This window comes from Rhinatrema bivittatum, chromosome 4 (assembly GCF_901001135.1).
Source record: "Rhinatrema bivittatum chromosome 4, aRhiBiv1.1, whole genome shotgun sequence".
NCBI classification, from domain to species: domain Eukaryota; kingdom Metazoa; phylum Chordata; class Amphibia; order Gymnophiona; family Rhinatrematidae; genus Rhinatrema; species Rhinatrema bivittatum.
In genome coordinates this window covers 374,894,522-374,919,832 of record NC_042618.1, presented here as the reverse complement: position 1 = coordinate 374,919,832, position 25,311 = coordinate 374,894,522, and the positions used below count along the sequence as shown (strand labels likewise).

General features: G+C 44.3%; 1 protein-coding gene across 11 annotated transcripts in view; it reads right to left on the bottom strand.

Moving 5' to 3' along the window:
• The window catches only part of CACNA1D (calcium voltage-gated channel subunit alpha1 D), a 513,308-nt gene that overhangs the window by 282,249 nt on the left and 205,748 nt on the right, over positions 1-25,311 (bottom strand). For 10 of the 11 annotated variants that reach the window (XM_029600875.1, XM_029600887.1, XM_029600877.1 and 7 more), the window contains exons 4-6: positions 22,339-22,481; positions 20,637-20,789; positions 12,408-12,604 (exon numbers count right to left, since the gene is read on the bottom strand). In XM_029600875.1, coding sequence (XP_029456735.1) covers positions 12,408-12,604; positions 20,637-20,789; positions 22,339-22,481 — 493 coding nt within the window. Of the gene's footprint in view, positions 1-4,718; positions 4,818-12,407; positions 12,605-20,636; positions 20,790-22,338; positions 22,482-25,311 lie in introns of those variants that run through there. The other variant, XM_029600885.1, reaches the window with a different exon arrangement.

The window sequence follows — 25,311 nt, the reverse complement described above, 5'->3', positions numbered from 1 at the left end:
TGCCGCGGGACGTGCTCCATTCACGGCATGCCAGGGTCTCCTCTGCTATATTCTGCCTGTCCCACGATGGCCGCTGTCCTTCATACCTGTTGTAGCTGGTGTTGTCACATGGCCGTTGTACGGCATGTTTGAGCCTCCAAGGCGGTCAGGGAGCCGCCTGCGCCATCTATCGGCGGGCTGGGAACATGCGCGAGCACTGATGGACACACTACCAAGCCCGATATATTATGGATTATACATCCAGAGAGTTCTGAGGGAAGAGAATACTTGACTAGGGTACATTTCTCTCACTACGTCTTGCTGAGTGATCTCATTGTACTACATCTAGATTAAATCTAGGTTAAATCTCAGCAAGGTGATCACTACTATTAAAATATGGCAGAAAAGAAAAAGAAACATTAATACTGGCTGCATGTCACCCAAGATAAAAAGGTGCCCAATCTAAGGTGGTAGTGATGTGCAGATCCTTCAGGTGAAGCTAACAATCCTGGTACAGCTATAGGCTATGATAATCCTATTCATGGACCCACTTTAGCAGTTGGCAGACCACAGAATTTAATGAAAAATTTAAGAGGAAGAAATAAGACAAAAAAGGAGAAAATGTACAGCTATTTTGCCAGAATGCCTATGTTGTATTGAAGATGATTTACAAAGAAAGTATGCCAAAAACGAGAGACGCCTCAAGACAATCTGCTGCCTGAGGCGAAGGATGAAATGACGCCTCCTCCCCCACTCCCAACCCCCTTCCCTTCCCCCCCCCTGCCCCCTAGGCTCCCTCTGGCACTCACAAAGCACCCCCATACATACTCTCCCCCCCAAGCACCCTCTCACATGCTTTCTCACGCCCCCAGGCCACAGTCTCTCACACACACATACGCAAGCTGCCTCACCCAAGCATGCACATACATACATGCTGCCTCTCTCTCATGTGGGGCCTCGTTCTTCGGCCACCTCAGGCCTGAGGTACGGCGGCAGGCCTCTTCTCATTCTTCGGCCACTGCCGGCCTGAGCTACAGCGGCAGGCCTCTTCCCGTTCTTTGGCCACCACTGGCCTGAGCTCCACCGGCGGGCCCGAGCTGAGGCAGGGTCAGGCAGGGTGAGACAGACACCATAACGGCATTCTGAGGGGCATTTTTTGCTGTTTCAAAAAACCCCTCACCCCCACTCACCCCTACAGACCCCCGGTAACCCTCTCCCCTCCCCCTTTGTATAATTGCATATGTGTATAACGGTATATTCATTTAATCGTATAACTGCCTCCACCGTTTCAATTCCTGGCTCCATTTGTATATTATGTATATTATTTATAGTATATCTTGTGCTCCTTTGCATTTAATTAACCTGTTACTGTTCCTCTCGCCTTCTCCCCTTTCCTATCTTAGTTTGGGGTCTCCCCTCCGACCCCACGTTCTTAGTTTTCCCCCCACCCCACCCCCTGTTATTTGTATTTTCTACCTTTTGTTACAATGTAAACCGATATGATGTGTATTTTAATGTCGGTATAGAAAAGTTGTTAAATAAATAAATACATAAAAATATAACATCACAGTACCAGAAAATTACTGGGATCACAACACTGAAAGAATTGTAAAGAATGAATGAAGATGTTGCGATCGCCTGGGACATCCCTATTCCAACTTGATACAAAGAAAACAGGCATCGTAGTAAAGGATAAAAAGCAAAAGAACTGCATTGCACATAGAAGGTTCAATACCAAGTGACTATTCTGTGAAACATAGAGAGAGAGAAAGAAGATCTTTAAGTTCCAAAAGATGCAATTAGAGACCAAAAAAATGTGGGAAAATGATACAGAAATGGTCCCAATTGTATTGGGTGCCACAGGCCTGATTAAAAAGAACACCTTGATATATTACATCTAGAGGGAGGATATCTTTGGTACAATTGAAATATTAAGAAGGGAATTAGCAGTAAATTTGAGAGACTGGGATCATATCCAACCCTGGCTTCTGAGAAAGGTAGATTTCTATCATGGCATGTGAAAAAAATGACCCATTTGGAGTCATTACCCCAGAGAAATGCATAAACCATTAAAGTGCATTACTCCATTTTGCAGTGGTTAGCTAAATATAAATGGTCATATTCAATAAAGATTTTTTTTCATAGATACAATCCTTTTGGAATAAGACCAAGAGTGCTGTACAAGTCAGAATTCTCATGAGGCTGGGAATTGTGTTGCTGGTCTTAGAACTGCTAATCTTTCTGCAGAAATAAAAAAATATCCACTGTACGCCTGGTCTCAAGGTGATGCAAAGCATGGGCTGCATTATTCCAACCATATACTGTATGCCTGTAAGGGCAGCTGCTATTCAGAAATTTGAAAGATGCAGACATTGTATCATAATAATCAAGGAATCTGGCAAAACTGAGAAAGGAGTGTGTTGTCATTATGATATTTTAAATACTGTATATACAGCAAATGTGCTACAGTATGCCCAAGTGACAGGCTCAATGGCATTCTCAAAGGGACAAAAACAGGCAGAAGAATGCCCTTTCCAATCAATCAAATGTAAATGAAAGTAATGCAATGTAAATATCTGCGGTGCTTTTTTTTGTTATTTGGAGGGGGGGTTGGGGTTTTTTTTAATCCAGTAGTTTCCTCCTGATTCTTCCGGCCTCCAGCTGAATCAGAAGAAGGGTTAGGATCCTGGTAACATAAGCCTTCATTTGCAATAACCTGGGAATTTTTTCTCCTATTTTATTTTATATCCCCACCCCACCAATGTAACTAGTCTGGTCCAACATAACAGAAAGCTTTACAGAAGGAAAGATCCTGCTCAAACCAACATAACAGCTGAAGCTTTACAGAAAGTGAGAAGTGGCTCAAACCATAATACATTAATATCAAACAGGTATGCGCTTTCATTTCAAATAAAAGTCAATGTCCATGACATTGGTCTATATTGTTTCATGTCATTTTTAAAACAAAACCATAGAAAAAAACACAAAATTTTGTTTTTATTTTCTATTGGTTTTAATATGCACTATTGTTGAATAGCGCATATGGTATTCAGAAATAGTGCACGCTATTCATAACACAACGCACAAGGATGATAACTTTTAAACAGCTGTACAGGCGTACATGTATGCGCGATTGCGCGTATGCCGGCTCATGCGAATAGATGCGGCCATTTTATAGCATATACGCGTATATGCGCGCATGTTCTAAATTTGGCAGCATGCGCAAATTTATATGGATGTGTACATATGCACGCAAATGTTGATTCTACTGCATAATACTGCAAGATATGCGGCCCAACATCATACCCTTTTTCCCCATTTCATTCCCAGTTCGACCAGTTAACAGATCGGACTTCCTATTCCTAATCCCCTTAATTAGCCTCCCTTTTACCCTTTTCACCCTGACCCCCTCTCACTCGCCTTGTTTTTTTTATTTTTATATTTTCACACCGTCCATAGCAGAAGTAAAGTTACGCGACAGGGGTTCCCAGCACATGCCCATTTCAAGTTTACTTTCCAGAATGCCCATGTCCCGCCCATGCTCCGCCCAGACCATTCTCACACCCCGCCCCATTTTTAGCTTTTTGATTTGTATGCATACTGGGAGATATGCATGTACTTGCGTGCTTTTTAAAATCCGTGCGGTGAGTACCAGCCTGAGAGAAGCATGTATGCCCTGGCTTTGGTGCACACCAAGCTTTTAAAATTCACCTATATGCAAACATTCAGGCCAATATAGTAAAGCCCGCTCAACCGAGTGCACAGTTTAACTCATGGTTGGACGCGCATTTTGGACACATCTACAATAAGGGGTTTAGTGCGTCCAAAACACGTGTCCAACCCCCCCCCCCCCCAAAAACTAATAGCGTTCACCACATGCAAAAAAATTTGTTTTGGTTTTCTTTTTTTGTTTTGTTCATTTTTTGTTTTGTTTAATGTTTTTCAGTTCAGTCCATTTCTGTTGATGAGGCTATTAGCTATTCGCCCCAGATAAGGAAAAAAAATGTGCGCCCGATCCGCACATTTTACGCTCAGGAATTAATGCCTGCCCAAGAGCTCTGGTGGCGTGCACGTCTTGACCATCATGAGGAGCCATGGGGGACTTGGCGGCAAAGACTAGCCCACTCTGCGAGCAGGCCTGGAGAGGGAAGCAGGACGGTGCAGGATGTGAGTAACCGTGGTCGCAACCGTCTGCGACCGACAGGCATAACATTCTTAAAGGAGAGATTGGGACACATCCATGCAGTAGCTCGGACAAACAAAGACTGATGGGCTCATGAGGCAGCATGTGAGTGAGGCCTCCTGCACATGCTCAATAAAGTTTTACTGAGCTTTAAGCTGAGTTCATGTCAGCACTGTCGAATGACATCAGCCACATGTAATGGCTAATTCATGTCTGTACATGGAAAACGTGAGATACTCAAGCAAATAAGAGCAATTGTATTCTTGAAGCTACTGTTTCTGTATACTGCTACTACTCAACATACACATATTTATATATTTTTGCATTACCCTGTACAAAACAAGAGAGATGTTCTGCTTCAACTGAAAAAAATAAATTCTGCTACAATTGCTTTCAAAGGAAAAATAATTTATATTTATTTCTTTATGGGTACTTAGCCTGAAGAAGCTAGTGAGATATTGGGACTAGAAGCAGTATATACGGTGTCTCCTTAGTGCTTTCTCCAAATGAAACTTAGATTTCAGAGCTTCTTGGCTTCAGCTGTCAGGCTACTTACCCAGTACAAAACATCAGTTCATCCTTCCATTGTTATACACTGGAACACAGTTAACATTGCAAAGGCAAAATTATCAAAGTTGGTTATGCCTCCATTTGGAAACATGGAAGGCAATGTGTATCTTGAGTGAGGAAGGTAGCTGGAGTCGATAAATAACAGGACCCAGACGGCGGATCATCAGAAAGGGTCCAATATATCTGGGGGTGAAGTGAGCTGAAGGCAGCTTGAGTTGGATGAATTTGGTACTGAGCCATACCTTATCCCTAGGTTGGAACTGGGGTGCTTCGTGGTGATGGGCATCAAAGGCCTTCTTCGATCTCTGGGCAACCTGTTGGAGCAGCTGTTGGGTGTTACACCACAATTAGTGCAATTCTTGAGCAGTCGCTTGAGCTGCAGGTGATGCCATGGACAGCGGGAGTGGGAGTGATGGCAAAGGCTGGCGACCATAGACCACCTGGAATGGAGACGAATCAGTGCAGGCAGACTGATGGGAGTTTAGTAAGAATTCCGCCCATGGGAGAAGGTCGTCCCAGTCATCCTGCCGGAGCCTCTTGTAAGCTCGCAAGAATTGTTTTAAGGTCCTATTAGTCCTCTCCGTTTGGCCATTGGCTTGAGGATGGTAGGCCGAGGTGAAATCTAATGAAACATTGAGTTTCTTGCAAAGGGATATCCAGAAGTATGAAGTGAATTGGACTCCACAGTCCGAGAGTATATGCTTGGGGAGGCCGTGGAGCTGGAACACATGTTGAAAGAACAGTTTGGTGAGTTGAAGTGCTGAAGGTAGACCAGGCAGAGCCATGAAGTGGGCCATTTTGGAGAACCGGTCGACAGTTACCCATATGGTATTGTTACCTTTGGAGACAGGCAAATCCACTATAAAGTCCATTGCGATATGCATCCAAGGCTCGCTCGGAATGGGAAGTGGTTGCAAGAGTCCCCAGGGTTTCCCTGCTGGAGGTTTATGACATACACAGAGAATAAATTGTACATACAATTTTAAATATACTATATGTATAAACTTTATTAATATCGCAAAATTAGAACATCCTATCTAAACATTTAACAACTATCTAATCACACAACACACTCACACATTCATACCACTTTAAAACCAATAGCACCTGTAAACATAGTGACCATAAATACACTTTTCAATTTATACAACTATTTTTGTATACCAGTATTTTTCACTATCTTATAACAACTAATATCAGTAGCGATTGTATTCTGTATCAACTCCCCGCTTATAAATCAATCCAAAATTCTTATCCAGATCTCCCAACTAGGAATTCTCTTCTAATTTCCATCATGAAGAACGATCATGTTCCTCCTGGTCTGACAAAGATCTTTGTTTCACCCCCCTACCTGGGGCTTCCTCAGGGACTCGTCAATATAATAATATCCAGGGTGTCCTCTCTCCACACCTTCAAATCTCAACTTATAATCGCAAAAAGCTTTTACTTCAAGATATCCGTCTCAACTACACTTGTCAATCTTGTAGCTTATATTCCATATTTTCAATCTGTTTATGATCCAACCGGAACCGACAAACATCACATGTCAAAGAACCGACAAACATCACAGGTCTAAGAATGTTTGACCTGTGATGTTTGTCGTTTCCGGTTGGATCATAAACAGATTGAAAATAAACCGATGTGAGGTTACTAAACAAATGTCGGTATATAATAAACAGATGTGAGGTTACTAAACAAATGTCGGTATATAAAAACTGCAAATAAATAAATAAATAAATATAAGATAGTGAAAAATACTGGTGTACAAAAACAGTTCTATAAATTGAAAAGTGTATTTATGGTCACTATATTTACAGGTGCTGTTGGTTTTAAAGTGGTATGAATGTGTGAGTGTGTTGTGTGATTAGATAGTTTTTAATTGTTTAGATAGGATGTTCTAGATTTTGCGATATTAATAGTTTATACATATAGTGTATTTAAAATTGTATGTACAATTTATTCTCTGTGTATATGTATTCATTAGAAAGATAGAGAATTATTTTGTACTATCCCTATGTGCTTTTCACCTTAGAGGTTTATGACAGGCACACGTAGGACAGGACTCAACCTAAGCTTGGGTATCCTTTCGTATGGTAGACCACCAGTAGTACCGCTGCAGAGTGGAGAGAGTTCTAGATTGGCCTGGATGCCCTGCGGTCAAAGAGTCATTGGCCCATTGTAGCACCCTCCTTCGTAGCTGGCGAGAAACCACTGTCTTCCCTGGTGGCACGGGATAGGTGTGGCGAGAATGACCTTGGCAGGGTCTATTATGTGCCGCGGGGAATCATGCATGTCCTCTGTGACAAAAGACCTGGAAAGCACGTCGGCATGACCATTTTTATTGCCCGGGCAGTAATGCAGTATGAAATTGAATCGGGTAAAGAAGAGGGGCCAACGGGTCTGGTGATGATTTAAACGCTGAGCATGATGTAGATACATGAGAATTTTATGATCTGTGTATACGGTGATCTGGTGTTGAGCTCCCTCGAGCCAAGGTCACCATACTTCAAAGGCCAGTTTGATGGCCAGCAGTTCTTTTTCCCCAATGGCATAATTACGTTCTGCCGGTGAGAAGCACCGGGAAAAAAAATGAACAAGGGTGTAATGTATGGGTAGTTGAGTATTGACTCAGTATGGCATCTACTCCAACATTGGAGGCGTCGACTTGACAACAAACGGTCATGTAGGGTCCGGGTGGCAGGGACAAGGTTCCTTGAAGAAGGCATACTTTAGGGCCTGGAAGGCAGTCATGGCTTCAGGGGATCACCAAGAGGGGTTGGCCCCCTTGCGAGTCATGGCCATGAATGGTGCAGTCAGGGTGGAATAGTGGTGAATAAAGGAGCAATAGTAATTGGCGAAGCCAAGGAATCTCTGGAGTGCCTTGAGGCTTGTAGGTTGATGCTCCTTAATTTCTGAGGGTCCATTCAAAACCCCTGGCCAGACTCCACGTAGCCAAGAAAAGAAACAGTCTCTTGCTTGAAGGAGCACTTCTCAATCTTGGCAAAAAGTTGGTTATATCGCAGGCACTGGAGGACACGAAAGACATCCTGGCGATGAGTTTGAAGGTCTTGCGAGAAGACTAGGATGTCATTGAGGTATAAGACTACGCATAGGTACAGCATATCTCTGAAGACCTCGTTCATCAGGTTTTGGAATACTGCGGGGGCGTTGCAAAGCCTGAAGGGCATCACGAAGTATTCGAAATGGCCATCTCGTGTGTTAAAGGCGGTCTTCTACTCGTCACCCTCGCGGATAAGAATCAGATTGAATGCTCTGCGGAGATCCAATTTTGAGAAGATTTTTGCTCCGTGAAGCCTGTGAAAGAACTCAGAGATAAGAGGCAGTGGGTAGCGATCCTTGAGCGTGATTTCATTTAGGCCTCGGTAATCGATGAAGGGAACAATCTTTTTTCCCTATAAAGAAAAATCCTGCTCCGGCGGGAAACTTGGAGGGCCAAATGAACCCTTTGGCCAGGTTCTCACGGATATATTCAGACATGGCTTGGATCTCTGTTTGCGAGAGAGGATAGATTCTACCCCGAGGAGGCTCTGTGTTAGGCAGCAAATTTATTGTGCAGTCGTAGGAGCGGTGAGGAGGGTAGAGAATCTGTGGCCTTCTTAGAGAACACATCGGAGAACGAGGCATATTGCAGTGGAAGGCCAGGAAGTAAGGGCGAGGTAGTCATACAAGGCAGTGGAGAGTCGGACTAGGCAGTTTTCATAGCAGGAGGGGCCCCAACGAGAGAGCTATGCAGTGGCCCAATCGAACTGTGGAGTGTGCTGCTGTAGCCAAGGCAGTCCCAAAACTACAGGATGGATAGCCCTGTCCAAGATACAAAAAGAAATGGTCTCCACATGCAGGGTCCTAGTGCATAGCTGGATTGGAGCCATGGTGTGGGTAACCACCAGGGAGAAGTTCACCATGGATCGACGAGAGTAGCAAGGGCACCGGAGAATGGATGGTGGGAATCCACAAGTGTTCGGCAAGTTGTCTCAATATGAAATTCTCACCAGCCCCAGAGTCCACCAATGCCAAGGTGTAAAACTCCTGGTTGCCCATCTTAATGGACATGGGAACAGTCAATGGAGGAGACGGTGAAGTCAGGTCTAGGAGGAGTCCTCCAGCAGAACCTAGGCCTGGGAGTTTCCCAGATGGACCGGACAAGATGCGGTGGCATGGCCAGGTTGGTCGCAGTACAGACAGAGGCCGGATTACTGGCGACGTTGTCACTCCCTTGGAGAAAGTCTGCTCCAACCTATCTGCATGGGTTCTTCCTCTGCTGGATTCTGCGGAATGTTCACTCTGGGAGACAAAAAAAATCGGGTATGAGATGTGCCTGAGATAGACTTCCAGCACGCTCGGGACTCCTGAGAGCATTCTTATAGGAGACGGTCAATCCATCCAGTGAGGTCTATCAAAGAGTCCAAAGATGAGGGCAATTCACGGGCCACCAGCTCATCCTTAATCCGAGGATTTAGACCTTTGAGGAAGATGGAGCGCAGACAGTTGGAGTCCCAGTGGAGTTCTGAGGCAAGAGTTCTGAATTCAATAACGTAGTCCGTCAATGGACGAGAGCCTTGTTGGAGATAGAAGAGATGATCCGGAAATGGCTCTATGGCCAGGTTCTTCAAAGATGGACCGAAACAGGGCCAGGAATCCTGGGAGATGATGGACTGGGTCAGCTAGCTCCCAGAGGGGTGACGCCCAGCCAAGGCCTTACCATCCAATAAGGAAAGGACGTATGTAGTCTTGGTGATCATCTGGGAAGTAGGCTGGTTGCAGACAGAAGTGCATTGATTCAAGAAATCCCTGCACATAAGAGGGTTCCCTGAGAAGCGTGGAGGTGCCAGCAAGGGCACAGACAGTCGAGGAACCGGCGTAGAGGTGGAGGTATTGAGCTTGATAGATGTGGTGGTGACAGTCACGGTAGCATCTAAATGAGTGCGCAGATTGTCTATGTCCGCTGCCAGAGACTCCAAGAATTTTTGCTGTTCACTGTGCCAGGCCAGGAATGGCCTGGAGGGCCAAGACCTCTGCTAGGTCCATCCACTTGGCAATCTGTAATGGTTAGTAGGTTTGTGGTGAGTGTTGGCCTGAGGTGAGTGTTGTCACTACCTGTGGAGAAAAGCCCCACAGGTCTACACTGTCAGGAGGCGAGGTCAGGCACAGCAGAGTTCAGGTAGAGACTGTGGAGAGATCCCAAGGAGCAGGCAGGAGGCACGGCCATGAGGGAACCCCATAGTTCATAAAAGACTGGAAACAGTACCTGAGCAGAGACCTCCGGAGGAGATGGTGCTAGGCGGGAAGTGCGACACAGGACGTGCAGGAGGTATACAAGAGCGCAGCCCTGGGAAGCGGAGCCAGATAGCGAAGGAGGTACTGATGCGATAATATAGGCCAACCTGTGGAGCGGGGAAGCCCAAGACAGGTCTCCAGATGAGGATGTAGGGCAGACTGAGGAGCGGGAGACACCGGCATTGACTGATGATGGAAACAAGGGTGCTGCCCCGAAAAGCGGGGAAGCCCCGGTAGCCCAAAGTAAAAAACGAGGACGATACCCTGAGGAGCGGGGAAGCGCTGGCAGTCACAGCAGAGTATTGTGGGCATTTCCCCAAGGAGCGGGGAAACCCAGTCACAGTAGAGAACACTGGCACTGTCCCAAGGAGCGGGAAGCACAGAGGTAGAACTCCCAGATGGCGAAGGTGTTCCCAGAGGCAGTCCCGAGGAGCAGGGAACTGGCAGGATAGGACTTACTAGAAGGCGCAGGGCCAGGAGACCAAGTCTCCGAGGAAGGCGCATGCTGGCCCCCGAGGAGCGGGTACCAGGCAGGGTCTAGAGTCCAAGGTCCGATTGTGTCACCACAGGAATGGCAGTCACAGAGGCTCGTAGAGAAGTAATGGAACTCGTTGCCAAGTCGGCTAGATGAGGGCAAAGGTGGAGCTTAAGTACTAAGATATAATGATGTCATCAATCCGGGATGCCCCCGAGGTTCCTGCCAAAGAGACTTTAAAAGAGGCTCCGGTGGCACACACGCGCACCTAGGAAGGCCTAGAGTCAGCGTGGAGAGCGGTGGCGTCTTGACCACCACAAGGAGCCATGGGGGCCATGGCGGCAAAGACTAGCCCACGACACCAGCAGGCCTGGAAGGGGAAGCAGGACGGTGCAAGATGTGAGTAAGCGCGCTCACAGCCGTCTGCAACCGATGGGCATAACATTCTTAAAGGAGAGATTGGGACACATTCATGCAGTAGCTCGGACAAAGAAAGACTGAGGGGCTCATGAAGCAGCATGTGCATGAGGACTCCTGCGCATACTCAATAAAGTTTTACTGAGCTCTAAGCTGAGTTCAAGTCAGCACTGTCGAATGACATCATCCACATGTTGTTATGACCGCCGGCCATGGCAAACCGCGACCGGGGCCGACAGTCATGGCCGCCGGCTGCGGCGGCCCGCAGCCGGGAACAAGTACTCACCCATGATGCAGGGTGGACTCGGGGGCTCCTGCAGGAGCAGGGAGCCTCCTTCAGCGTTCCTCTCGCAGCCTTGGTCGCTGCCCGGGCCGGCCGCGGAGCCCAGCAGGGTTGCGATGATTCCTCCCACTTCCTGGCTGCATAGGGCTGCGCACGCGGCTGAAGAATAGATTTAAAGAGGCCACAACAGGAAATGTTGTGGCTCCCTCCTGAAGACTCCTCCCTTCTTCCAGGTATTTAAGGCAAGGTCTGCTCCTCAGACCTTGCCTGTTTGGTGTTCCGGATCTGCTTCTTGCCCCGCTTCTGCTCTTCTTCCCGTTGGACTGATTCTTTGGCTCCTGACCCTTGGACTGGTAGTAGTGATTTTCTGGCTTTGACATGGACTGGCTCTGGACCCTTCTCCTTCTTGTTCCTGGATTGGCTTCAGACCATTCTCCCGTCTGCTCCTGGACCGGCTCTCGACCTCTCTCTGAACTTCGACCCTTGGACTGGACTGGGACTATTCTTCAAGTATACTCCCTGACTTCTCACGACCTGCTGGAGGCACCAGCCGTCTGGAAACCATGACCTGCAGGAGGCGCCTGCATCCAGACCATCTTCATTCTTCAGGGAGTCTAAGTCCCAGCGGCTGTGCCCCTACGGGCTCCTCCTGGGGGGGTTTCACGAGCTTCCAGGGTGAAGTCTTCAGCTCTACCTCTCCAACAGGACTTGCCATCAGACGGTAGAGACCGACAAGGGTTAACTCCCTTATCGGCAGTGCTGACTCTACCTCGGAACAGGGGTCCACTCTCCAATTCATAACACATGTAATGGACAATTCATGCCTGTACATGGAAAATGTGAGATCCTACTCAAGCAAACAAGAGCAATTGTATTCTTGAAGCTGCTGTTTCTGTATACTGCTACTACTCAATATAAGCATGTTTATATATTTTTGCATTACCCTGTACATAACAATAGAGATGTTCTGCTTCAACTGAAAAAAGATAAATTCTGCTACAATTGCTTTCAAAGGAAAAATAATTTATATTTATTTCTTGATGGGTACTTAGCCTGAAGAAGCTAGTGAGATATTGGGACTAGAAGCAGTATATAACTGTGTCTCCTTAATGCTTTCTCCAAATGAAACTTAGATTTCAGGGCTTCTTGGCTTACTAAGAATGGCAAACCGCAGAGTGTATCTCTTCAATTGTCAGGCTACTTACCCAGTACAAAACATCAGTCCATCCTTCCATTGTTATACACTGGAACACTGTTAACATTGCAAAGGCAAAATTATCAAAGTTGGTTATGCCTCCATTTGGTCCAACCCATCCGCTCTTACATTCTGAGCCATTAACGGGACATGTGCGCCCATTCCCTGAGATTGCACAAGGTGCTGGTTCATCCTCAGATAGTATCTCTGAAAAGGATAAAAAAATGTTCATTTATTATACATCCATTAACTAAATCATTGTCCAGCCAAAACGTTTCTGAATAGCTTTAAAAAGAGAGAAAATATAAGTAGTATTGCAATGGAAAAAGGCCCATTTTAAATTAGTTTTTTTTTAGGGTAAGGAAACAATAAACTAATTGCACACTAAATTATGATTCACAGATGGCAGTAACTTGAAGACTTTACTGACATGATCTATAGAGTTTGTTTTTTGGTAAAAGACCTTCAGTTCCTCTGTTCATACTGACCACTGCTCTGCAAGATTCCTGACTCACCTCAAGGGACAAATAATTGGAGATATTTTGCCCACTGAATTTTCCTTACATTGCAAAAAAAGATATTATTCAGGCTAGATCAGCAGAAATTCAGTTCTGTCCCTTAGAAGTCTACTTCTGTGCATTAATTCAAATACTACACCAGAAGGATGAAACCTACCAGCTACCTTCTCAAACTAGTGGCACAGTAGGTCGACATTATGCTCTCCTTCACCTATGTTTTCTGAATCCAGTGCCAGTACACGTGAGTGGAGGAAGAGTGCCTGCTCATCTTACACAACTCCTCTCAGGGCTGCTGTAGTCAGTCTCCTCTTTTATTAGCCTAAGAAGTGAAACCACAATCTGGATTTTCCATTGTATCCATAATTTAAATCAGTTATAAAATGCTATGTTTTCATTTTTTTTACCAAAGTGTAACTTTTTTTCATATATCATGGTTCAGCCAAAGAAATATATACAGATGGCATATATATAAAGGACTGATGCTCATTTCCAGGAATTCAATCTTTCTGGAGTGGGAAAGGACTGGGAGTGGTATACACATAGTGCCGGATTTTATAAAGGTTACGTGCGCATGTAAAGCCCCGGGATGCGTGTAAGTCCCGGGGCTTGCAAAAAGGGGCGGTCCGGGGTGGGGGTGGGGCCAGAGGCTCCAGGCACATTGGCCATTTGCTGCTGTGCTTGGGATTGCGCACCGGCAGTTGGCCGGTACACGCAACTTTTTTCAGCCCAGTGCAGCCAGCGGGGCCTCAGTAAGGTAAAACGTAGCGCAGCCGCACCAAAATTGACAGCATGGTTGACTGGGCCTTATTATGTGGAAAAAGCAGCGCGGCGCCACCAGCCACACTGCTGATTCTAGCAGCGCTGCGCTGCTTTTCCATTTACTAAGGCTCCTATGACCATGCTGTTGATTTTGATGGGGCTGTACTGCTTCACAGGAGGAGAAGGAGCATGCCCTGCCCTGCCAGAAGGAGTCCAAGGCTAGATCTGGGTTGGCCCCTGTGGCTAAAAGTTGTTCCCTTGGCCACGGGGGCTAAAAAAAGGAGACTGCTGCTGCCTGCTGTTTAAAGGGGAGGGTGAGAGAGAGCATGGGTGTATGTTTGTGGGATAGTGAGAGAGAGAGTATGTGTCTATGTGTGTGGGAGAAAAAACATGTGTGGGAGAGAGAGAGAGAGAGCATGTGTGTATGCGAGAGTGAGAGGGAGCATCTGTGTAGTACGAGTGAGAGAAAGCATGTGTGTATGTGTGAGAGAGAGAGAAAAAGAGCATGTGTGTATGTGGGTGTGAGAGACTGCTTGTATTGTATATTTGCGAGAGAGTGAGCATATATGTTTGAGAAGGAGTATGTGTGTGCACAATAACCCTTCTTCTCTGCCTGCTAATCCATGATAATTTCAAGGCATCTGGAAATCAAAAGTTCCCAGGTATGGATAACAGGGGATTTTTTATAATCCTTATTTGTTTTAATTGTTGGGTGTTATTTGAAGTGTCTGTTTTGATATATTTTATAGGTGTTTGGAAAATTTTTATATTTTAATTGAATGTTATTCTATTAATTAGTTTTGAATTATTCTTTTTATTGGTATAGTTTTACTAATTTTATTATTCTGTGAGGAAGGGTAATGCTTCTGTTTTTCCAGTGTTGAGGTGCATACAAAATTTGGCTTGTTGCAGTTTCCAGTTCAGTTTGTGTCTGAACATTTTGATTTATACTTTAAAGTCTCTTTATTCTGTAAAAAGAAAAAGATTACTATGCCAAACAAATCCACAGGGTCATATTCAATTCTAAACTGCTCTTTGATGTTGTTAAACAATTAAAGCCCCAACATCTTCCATAACTAGAAATGACAACTACACAAAAGCCTCCTTTAACGAATATGCAATCGCACTCCTAGACAAAATCAATAAGCTGAAGGCTCAATTTTCTAACTGTACCATAATAAAAACACCTGAAGAATCAAGTGGCATAGTTGCGTGGTCCGTGTTTGACAGAGTATTGAAGCTGGAAATTAGTCAAATCATTACTAAAATTAAACCCATATGAACCAATTCCAGCCAGCAACCTGAAACAAATACACAGGGTTATCACTAAGTCAATCACAACATTAATTAATCTGTCTCTCTCAGAAGGAACTGTACAAATGGACTAAAACAAGCAGTTGTTAGGGCTGAGGACCCAGCTCAGCTGGGACACCCCCATAGGAACAGTCTAGGACTCCAGGGGCAGAAGAGACTAGAGGATCTTCAGCCTATACCACCCACCTTGCCCGCAGGTTGAGCCCTTGGTGGCCAGCAAGGAGGAGATCTAAGGCTAAAGCTGGCAGAATCGTAGCTAGCCTATGGCCGATATGGCCGAGACCATAGGCGCCAACTACCAGAGGCGCCATTTCTCTCATAAATTACTGGAAGATCCACCTCACCTCCACACCATCCAATACTGCTTTGGAGCCTCAAGCGGAGCTGTGTGCCAGGAGAAAAGCTACTGTGCCTGCTGCTGGTATCCCATCTACCCTCAAAACTGTCGTTGGGGGACAGTGAGTCAAATCGGGCAAAAACATCACCAATGCTGCTGCCCTCTCCTTCTATCTGATTCTGCAGGCAAGAACAGAGAGTGACCCACGGGGCCAAAAACAGAAGCATCAGCCTCCCACTCCATCCCGACAGTCAGAAATGCAGCCATGGAGCTGCAAGCAACAGCATCCACCTCCCACCCCCAGAAGTCAGGAAAAGCGTGGCATGTTAGCAGCGTTGGTCTCCTCCACTGCCCAGCATTTAGGAATAGCAAATGCCTAAAGAAGAAATATTGGCTTCCCGTGAAACCCCCTCCCTCCATCGGCAGTCAGGATAAGAGCTGGCTGGGCTCCCGACTTTCTGCCTGTCACAGGCGCAAGCTCAAGAAAAGTAAACTTTTGCAAAGTGATGGTGAGAGCTCGCCATGGGCTCCGTGTAACACTGCGAGCAGTGACGGGAGGGGGAGGGGGAGGAGGCAGTGGGCTCTGGCTGTACAGTGCGAAGTGCTGTTTTCAGGCACGGAGAGGCACAGGTTACTATCTCAATAGAAACGGGCAGGTCTCTAAAGAGTCCTGGTTCCACGAACCCCCCTCCGTCCATGGGCTGGAGAAGCGCGAGCCATGGAGAGATCATGAACGAGCACGTATGTATGTGTTTTTGACTGAGCATGCATGTAAGAGAGAGGAACAAAAATACATGCATGTGTGGGTGTATAATTGAGCATGCAAGAGAGAGAAAAAGAGTGTGAACAAGCCTGTGTGTGTGTGTGTGTGATTGAGCATATGAGACAGAGAGTAAATGAGTGTGAGTGTGTGTGTGTGTGTGTATGACTGTGCATGTGAGAGACAGAGCAAACAAGTGTGAGATCGTGCATGTGAGACAGGGACCGAATGAGCATGTGTGTATGACTGTGCATGTGAGTCAAGAGACCGAATGAGAATGTGTGATTATGCATTTGAGGGAGAGCGAATGATCACATAAGTGTATGATTAAGCATGTGAGAGAGTGAACAAGCGGGTATATGAGCACGTAAGAGCGAACAAGCATGTATGTGTATGATTGTGCATGTGAGAGACAGAGCAAACAAGCATGTGTGTGATTGTGCATATAAAAAAAGAGAGTGAATGAGCATTCCTGTATGACTGTGCATGTGAGAGAAGAGAGTGAACGAACGTTTGTGTATAATTGTGCATGTGAGACAGAGACCAAATGAGCATGTGATTGTGCATTTGAGAGAAAGCAAATGAGTGCTGTATGATTAAGCATGTGAGAGAGTGAACAAGCAGGTGTGTGTGTATGAGCATGTAAGAGCAAACGAGCATCTATGTGTATAATTTAGTATGTGAGAGACAGAATGAGTGTATTTGTGTATGTATTCGATTGAGCATGGAGAGTGTAAACGAGCATGTGTACATTATAGAGCGAAGGGAGAAAGTTGGTATGCAACAACCCCCTTCCTTCCTCCTGCTAATCTATGACAATCTCAGAGCCTAATAAATATAATACACATAATATAACTGATATGTTTACCTCAGAAAGTCCTTTTTCATGTAACATTATTATAAATGCATAATTTTTAATTGTGTGCAGAGTGGGTGCAACTGGGGAGGATTGGGGGGGGGGGGGGGTTGCAAATATGCAAGGTTTGCCTAGGGTGCCTAATACCCATACACTGGCCCTAGGGAAGGGTGGAAAGCATGATTGGTTGGAAAATGACAGTGGAAGATGAGAGAGGGGGACAGGGGATAAGAAGAATCTGGGGATGAGGGAGTGAGGAGTTTTCAAGAGAACATGAAAGGATAAAGCTGTGGAGAGGAAGGACAAGGGGGCCAGACAGCTGGAGGTAAAAGCAGCAACTCAATGAGGGGGGGGGGGGGACGGACTGAGAGGGAGCAATAAAGGGGAGAGCTGGAGAAGTGTAGGATTGGCATAGAGAACTGGAGGGAGAGAGGAGGGGGATGACATCTGGATGAGTGGATAGAGAGGCAGAGATAAAGAGAATGAAGAAAAAGGAGACGGAAAGGTCATTATTAGACAGATGTAGGAGAGGAACTGATGAAGACAGGAGGAGAGAGCTGAAACAGAAATGTAGAGATTTAACTTTCTTTTTAATCTGTGATAATTGCTTACACGTATCCCCTGACATATTACATTTGTGTTATTACTCTAAGGATGAGGTACACCCTAACTTTTGTCTCTTTCCTTTCTTTTATAGGAAGCCCTAGAAATGAACTTTCCACATGTTACAGCCTTCAAACACTCCCAGAGAATCATCAGTAATATATTTTCCACATCATTAGTGTGAAATTAATCAGAAATTTTCTTCTGTAATTACATGATATATTTATTATCGGACATTAAAGTGTCATTCAGTCTCCAATAACGTTTCCTCATGTCTAAATGAGAAACGTTTCCTCATGTCTAAATGAGAAAAGAAGGAGCATGGTCAGACCAAGTTATAGATCACATATCTGTATTCACCACCTGATTGACAATTGATTCTCTACCAATATTCAACTATGCGGGAGTATAAATTATGAGGTTCAAAATAAAGGTGTAATTTCAAACTTTAGGAAAACATTGTCTCTAAATATCAATAAGATCCCATTTTTGCAGACGATTATTTTAGTTTCACCTTGTAGATTTTGGAAATTTGACTCCCCCAGAAGAATTATCTAACTCTGGAGATCGAGTAAGGTTGAAATCTCCACCTAAACTAAAGCGGCCCTCTACCCAATACTCCATGGATTTAGTTAATGCATCAAAAAAATCTACCAAGATCGTTACTGTGGGCATATAACTTAATCAGATTATAAAGGTCACCGCCCACCTTGAGAGTAGCTACATATTTCTCAGTTCCAAAGGCAGCTGCAAAATATCTATAAGGCAAACCACCAGAAGCCATTACATTCTCATAATGTTTCTTCAGGCAAACTTCCTAAATAAATGCTACTGAAACATTCATAGAAGATAGTTTTCTTTATAACAGCTGCCTCTGAAAATGGGTATTTAGCCCTTTCACATTAATGGAAAAAAAAATGAGATGTAGACATAATGTAAGAAATATTGCACCCATCAGGAAAAGCAACATTGTCAATTTCAAGGTATACATATGATAACCAACAAAGAACTCAGCGAAGTGTGATGTTATCCAATCCCATTTCCAACAAATTTGCCGGCCCAGCTAACTTCCCTTCCTCTCTCTCCATATCCCCTACAGATTCCCCTTTCCCACCCACTTGTTTTTCCCCATTGATCTGCCTGAACCTAACTGTAGATCTTCACCCACAGCAGGAGTGAATACCTTGACCCATAGACCCCTCCCCAAGAATCACCATTAATGCATGTATGCAACACTTTAGTTCACTGTGCATACTAAAAGACTTAACCCAACTTTAGTGAAAATGTAACTAATAGAAATAATAATGTCTGCCAGCTATGATACTGGCTACAAGGAAGAGCCTTGTTACTGTTAAAGAGTCATAATAAAAAGACCTAGAGCCAAGTTCTTTTATATCTTCAAGACATCTCTGTCATAGGCCTCGAGCTCCCTGATTGCTTCTAAAGTTGTCTTCCCCCCTTCTCCACTCTTCATCAGGTTCGATTGTCACACGCTATAGATGCTGCAGTGTAAATTGGAGAGGTTCTCTTTATCATGAAGCCTGCTTCCTGCAATGCCATTTTAGTCTCTTGAATCGTTTTCACCTTTGTGGTGGCTCCATCAATGATATATACACAGTCTTCCCTACAGGTTGTTGTGATCTCCCTGAATTCTTGTCTTTTATGCAAGGTAGCAGGGGAAAGATCTGCGAAAATGGAGATACAATGTTGCTCCCATTGCCATGATGTCATCTTTCTCGTGGTAATAAAAATATACTCCTTTACAACAAAATTAAGGAAGCACACAACAATATCTCGCTGTTTATTGCCAGCTCTCTGTCCTAAAGCTCTGTGTGTGCATTCAATATCAATATTAAATTCACCTTCAGCTGACTCTAACAGAGCTGTGCATAATCGTAATACAGTATTTTTTACAATGTGTATTCCAGGATCTCTGGTCCCTCACGGAATCGTAAATTGCACAAGCATGTCCGATTCTCTAAGTTCTTAAACTTCTCTGAAAGCATTGAGTTCTCAGCATGAAGATCATCATATTTAATACTCAGATTATCTATTAAACCACGAGTGTCCAAACATGTGTCATTCTCTTCCTCATATCTGGCAACCTCCACCATTTCCTCACGTAATTCAGACATCACAGATCACAGCTCTTGTTTGTTAGATTTAATGTCAGCATGCAGCTGGAAAAACCACTTTTGGAATTCAGCTCTGGATGGGGTATCACTCCCCACCAAAGCTTGCAATACAGGTAAAGGTGCATGTCCCCCTTCCAGCAGATTATGGCTTGCACTCTCAGTTGCATATATGCCATTGCTGAGCTCCTCATTCATTTTTGCATGCAAAAATTGTTTTAGTGCCCATTTTAGCCTTTTATCATGCAAAAAACACTCTAGATGATGTCATTAGACCTCGGATGCCAGTGATTAATTATAGATTGGATTTCTCAGGGACGGGAGCAAAGATTTAGGTGTCCATTAGAAATGATGATGTTACTTCCTCTATATGCAAAATTTTTCATTGTGTGTGATTAAAATGTGGTGGTGTGGGGGGTGCAAGGTTGTAAGGTTTTCCTAGGGTGCCTAATACCCTTGCACTGGCCATGGGCATTGCTGTACAAACATTTAACAGAGTCTACAACTCGAGGTGTCATGTGTTGTGTAATGGGTGAGGACACAGTTTTTTTACTTGAACATAGGTGCCAAATTGCCTGGCTACAGCTCTGCCATGCTTTCCTGAAGTCTAAAGACATTTTTTGATTTCAATAATACCTGCCTCAGGAGGCAGTCCCATGCATCCACAAAACTTTCTGTGAAGAAATAATCTTTGTTACTACTGAATCTATCCCTCTCCAGCCTCGTATCACAAATTTATTCTAGAATTTCATCTGAGAAATGCTGGACTTTGGTGTACTATTTATACTTTTTTAGGTACTTGATTGTTTCAGTCACATCCTTGTCTGTTTCCTTTCCTCCAGGTTATACATATTTAGATCCCTAATTTTACCATCATAGAGACTTGGCTTTACTTTTGAAGATGTCTTCTGAACCGCATCTACTCTGTTTATTTGAGATCTTAAATACTCTTTTACCTACCTGTACCACCAAAATAGCAAGATGTGTGCATTTTTCCAATAAAAAGTTCCAGTCCTATAATAGCATAGATTATAATCACAAATAACACCAAAAGGGCAATGTGAAGAAGGGGAACCATGGCTTTTATGATGGAATTCAAGACAACTTGTAAACCTAAAAGAGAAACAAAATATAGATATAGATTATAGATATATGCATTTTGCCATCAGTCTTTCAGTGATATGGCACTGGTTACAGAGGACAATTTTCAAAGGCATTTCAAGACTGTAGAAATGGCTTGTTATAAAGTTGCCTGCCCAATATCCAGGTAAACTTATGTGTGTATGTCCTGCTTGGATGAAAGTTTACGCAAACTGAGCGGAGGTGTTCCCAGGGACCAACATGCAGAAGGGCTTGGATTTGCTTTCATAAGCCCAAATTTTCAAAAGGCCGTGCATGCAAATCCCGGCAGATATGCGTGTGGCCTGGCCGTGCACGTGCCGAGTGCATTTTAGAAACGGCCCGGCCACACGCGTATCTGCTGGTACGCGCAGAAGTGCTGGCAGAGCCAAAAGGGGCGGGCTGGGGGCGGGGTCTGGGCAGGCTGGGGGTGGGGTGGGGGCCGGCCGGGACAGCACCATTAGACACTGTCCCAGGGAGGTGCACATTGGCCAGCTGCCAGTGCGAGGAACTTATTTCTCCTACGAAGAGGAAATAAGTTGAAAAATAAACAAAATTAGCCTAGATAGGCTCCTTAATTGGAGTGGACTGGGAGGGAATTGGTAAAGCCCTCTCGTGTTGCCGAACATTGTTTTTTAAACACCCCACCCCCCCCTTGTGCGTGTGAGACGCCACCTCCCTGCACATGCGCACGTGGATATTAAAATCCAGCACACATGTGCGTGCGGGAATCGTATTTTAGAACATGTGTGCAGCGACGCACACATGTTATAAAACTACTGCATCCATGTGCTCACCGGGAACTGCGTGCACATGGACATACACACGGGACTTTGAAAATCTATCCCATACTTTTCAATTTTCAAAAGTAGGTGCATAAAATTTTATGAAAATTTTCATTGCACAAATTAGTGGATGTCATTCTGTGTGGATAGATGATACAGAGGACAATTTTCAAAGGCATTTCAAGACTGTAGAAATGGCTTGTTATAAAGTTGCCAGTGGGGGTCCCCCACTGGACCACCAGGTACCTGTAAAAAGTTTTTGGGGGTTGTCGGGAGGGTGGGGGAAGCTAAGGGGTTAGTTTTAAAGGGTCGGGGTAGGTTTTTTGTTATCGGCTCAGTCACAGCAGATAAACAAAACTGCGATCAGGCCGATGCAAAAAAACCCACATGTGAATCGGAACCGGAATCCGAACCGATTCCGGTTCCGATTCATATGTCTAGTCAACGGTACTTAACTACCAACTCTTTGATGTGTAAAGTTTTTCTGCACTAACAGGTCTGAGTTACCTTTTGCGAATTTTAACATGCATTATTTTTCTTTGTGCTAAGAGGTAATGTGCTGCTTTGCACCATGTTTGAATCTCCTTACCTCATTAGCATAACTTTTGCTTTAAAACACTCGCAAGCTAATTTACATGTGTTAAAAATACCATTAATGTGTTTAAGCTAGACTGCGCGTGCTAACAGTGCTTTTAGCAAACTTCAGTACATTGGGACCTTAAGTAATTTTAGAAATGATTTTTAATAAGCGAACTTACTGGGCACTCCTGACACTAATCGAAGAGGTCGCAGCACTCGGAAGGCTCTCAGGGCTTTGACATCAAAACCACCGGATTTTCCACTGGAGTGGTCGCTTCCTTCCGTTTCTTTGGTAAATTGCTCCAATATTACACTAAACAATCTGATGGGAGAAGGGGAGAAAAGTAGTCATGTTTGCAAAAGAAAAACAAAATATTAGCATCAGGATTGATTCTCATTAGCATTTTAGCACTTTGAAGGTGTTAACAACTTAGGAGAGGGACCACCTTCAATACTGACTCGCATTGGGGTCAATTTTAAATAGCCATTAAGCAGCCAAGATAAGCTGCCAATGTCAACCAGCTATCTATAGGAGAATTTTTAGCTGAGCCTAATCTAGCTTGGCTCTTAGCTGAAAATTTGGCTAAATCTAGCTAAGCAAAATGTGACCGGCTAGATTTAGTACCACTCTATGCAGGTAGCTGACCGTGTCAAACTTAGCCAGCTTGCACTGAAAATCAGAGTTAACTGGCTAAGCCATCTTAAACAAAAAAATGTAAAACAGCCAACGATCCACTCTACTTACCAGCATCCAATTCGAAGTTGAAAAAAATCCTGCCCCAGCAAAGTTTCAGTCCCACTTACCCTCTCCTTCCTGGCACCCAATAAGAATTTGAAACACCAATCCTTCCCCTCCCCCACAAAGCCACAATCCCCCATCTCTCCTCTCTCATGGCACCCAATAAGAATTTTAAATCCTCCTAAATCCTCCCAAAGCCGTGATCCCTCCGTTTCTAAAATGCACTCGGCAGCACCTGATATGCACTCTTCCAGCACCTGATATGAATTTGAAACAATTCACCCTTCTACCAATCAACAATCCCCCTGCCCCCTCCCTCGCAGAACCAGATAAAACTCTGAATCACTCTCCCCCTCCAACCCCAAGCTTCTGGATGCTGAGCTAACAGGAGGGAAGGGTGAATCCTCCTGCCAGCTCGGGTGGGGGGTCCCTCGGGTTGAGTTTGGGGTTATAGGAAGGATGCAGGAGGAGATTAGGAAGGGAAGAAATTGGGGTGCACCAGATCAAGGAGATAGAAGAAGGAGAGAAAATTGTGGCTTGGGGTGAGAGTTTCAAATTCTTATCAGGTGCTGGGAGGGAGGGGGCATGCAGGATTATATCTCAGGGAGGGTTTTTTTTTCCAAATTTATATTTAGAACTGGGAAGGAGGGGGTAGTAGGAAGGATCGCAGTTTGGGGGAAGGTTTTTATAAAAATGTCTTTGGGTGTCAGGAGAGAAGAGGGGCAGGAGGAACTGAAGCTCAGGCAGGGGTTTTAAAAATTGTTGCCAGAGTACCAGGAGAGAAGGAGGATTGTAATTCGAGGTAGATTTTATATGAGCACAATTAACTTTGCTAGTAGAAGGATAAGGAGACTTTTGAGTCCTCCAGAATGGACAAAACTATTAATATAAAAAAATGAGAGCATATATTATCCTGGATGCCACTGAATCTGAACAGCTTCTCAGGAGCCAGTGCAATAATAGTACTTGCATATTCCAGCACTGTAAACGTCTGGGGGGGTGGGAGAGCAAAACTTAATTCTTTTGATTTGCAAAGTATATAGTAGTTTCCAAATGTTCTGATCCACCACATTATCAGCTTATCAGGATCTGCAAAATATTTCATGTAAATTACAGTAAGAGCTCTGTTCCCTTATCCTGTTCAAATCTTGTATGCAGTCCAGGCAGCAGCAATGTTCTACCAGGCCTCCTGCCTCAAGCATAACGCTGATAGTACCAAATGACAAAATGTGTTGGGAGCCTGTTTGGATAAAAGTTGCCGTAGAAGGGTAAAGTCCATTGCTTCACTAGCCCTAAATTCTAGTCCCTTTTAACTTTTCTCCAGAGTTCACATTTAACCTTCTACCATTTGGTATATTGGGAGAACGGTTGTGCAGAACAGGAGGGCACTGTTCGCTATTCCTTTAAGCAAATGTTACGGAGAAATTATCTCTAGGGGGGGGGGGGGGGCAGGGTGCCCTTTGTATACAAGTCTGAGACCTGAGTGAGAGTGGGTGTTTCTTGGAGAGACATTTGGGAAGTTTAGAGATGGGGGTCCTGAAAGTTCTTTCTATTATAATGTATGCTGAGGGCCGAAGAAATAAGTATGTTAAATTAAATTAAATTTCTTCTAGGAATTAACCTAGCAGTGCCTGGGAGGAAGTATGGGCAATAACTGCATCTGAAAGATCTGTTGTCCTTCTCTGGAAATTTCCTTCTTGGAAGACCTCCGTGTATCTTAACGTACTGCTAAAGGAAAAGAAAGGGTAGGAGTTTTTTTTATAGCGCTGTTATCTCTGTTGTGGAATTCTGGGGCTCATATTTATGTGTAATTTACTGCTGAATGATTGCTGATACCCCTGAAAAATAAATGTTGTGATAAGTTGAAACAAAAGGCCATTGTATGAGGGTCTGATTATTGAATCCCAGGGTTGTGGGTCCCGTATTTATTGATAGTCCAAACAAAAGACAGATTATTTATATATGGGAGCAGTCATTTTCCCTGCACAGCCAGAAATGTTTATTTTCTTAAGCCTCGGAGCTAGATCTAATCCCATATCTTATATGACCATTGTTTTATGAAACTCCAGAGCTGGTGCCAGCACCACAAAAACCCAGCATCAGAACTCTTTTTTTTTTTTTTTTTATCTGACCCTATCTGGGATTACACAAATATAAAAAATGGCTAAATACTGTGCTGATCACTGTTATGAGAATCAAATTAAGCCTGTGGAAGACGCATACAGAGCCCTCTGCTAATGAATGGATCAAAGAAATGGTTGTAGTGGCTATCTACAAAATAAATGATGATATTCACATTTTTTAGAAGATTTGGTGCCCCTGCATTACATAAAGGAGGTTCCATGAACTGATAGCTGCCCCCCCCCCCCCCACACACACACACATACTCACACTTTATTTTCATTTTGTCTCT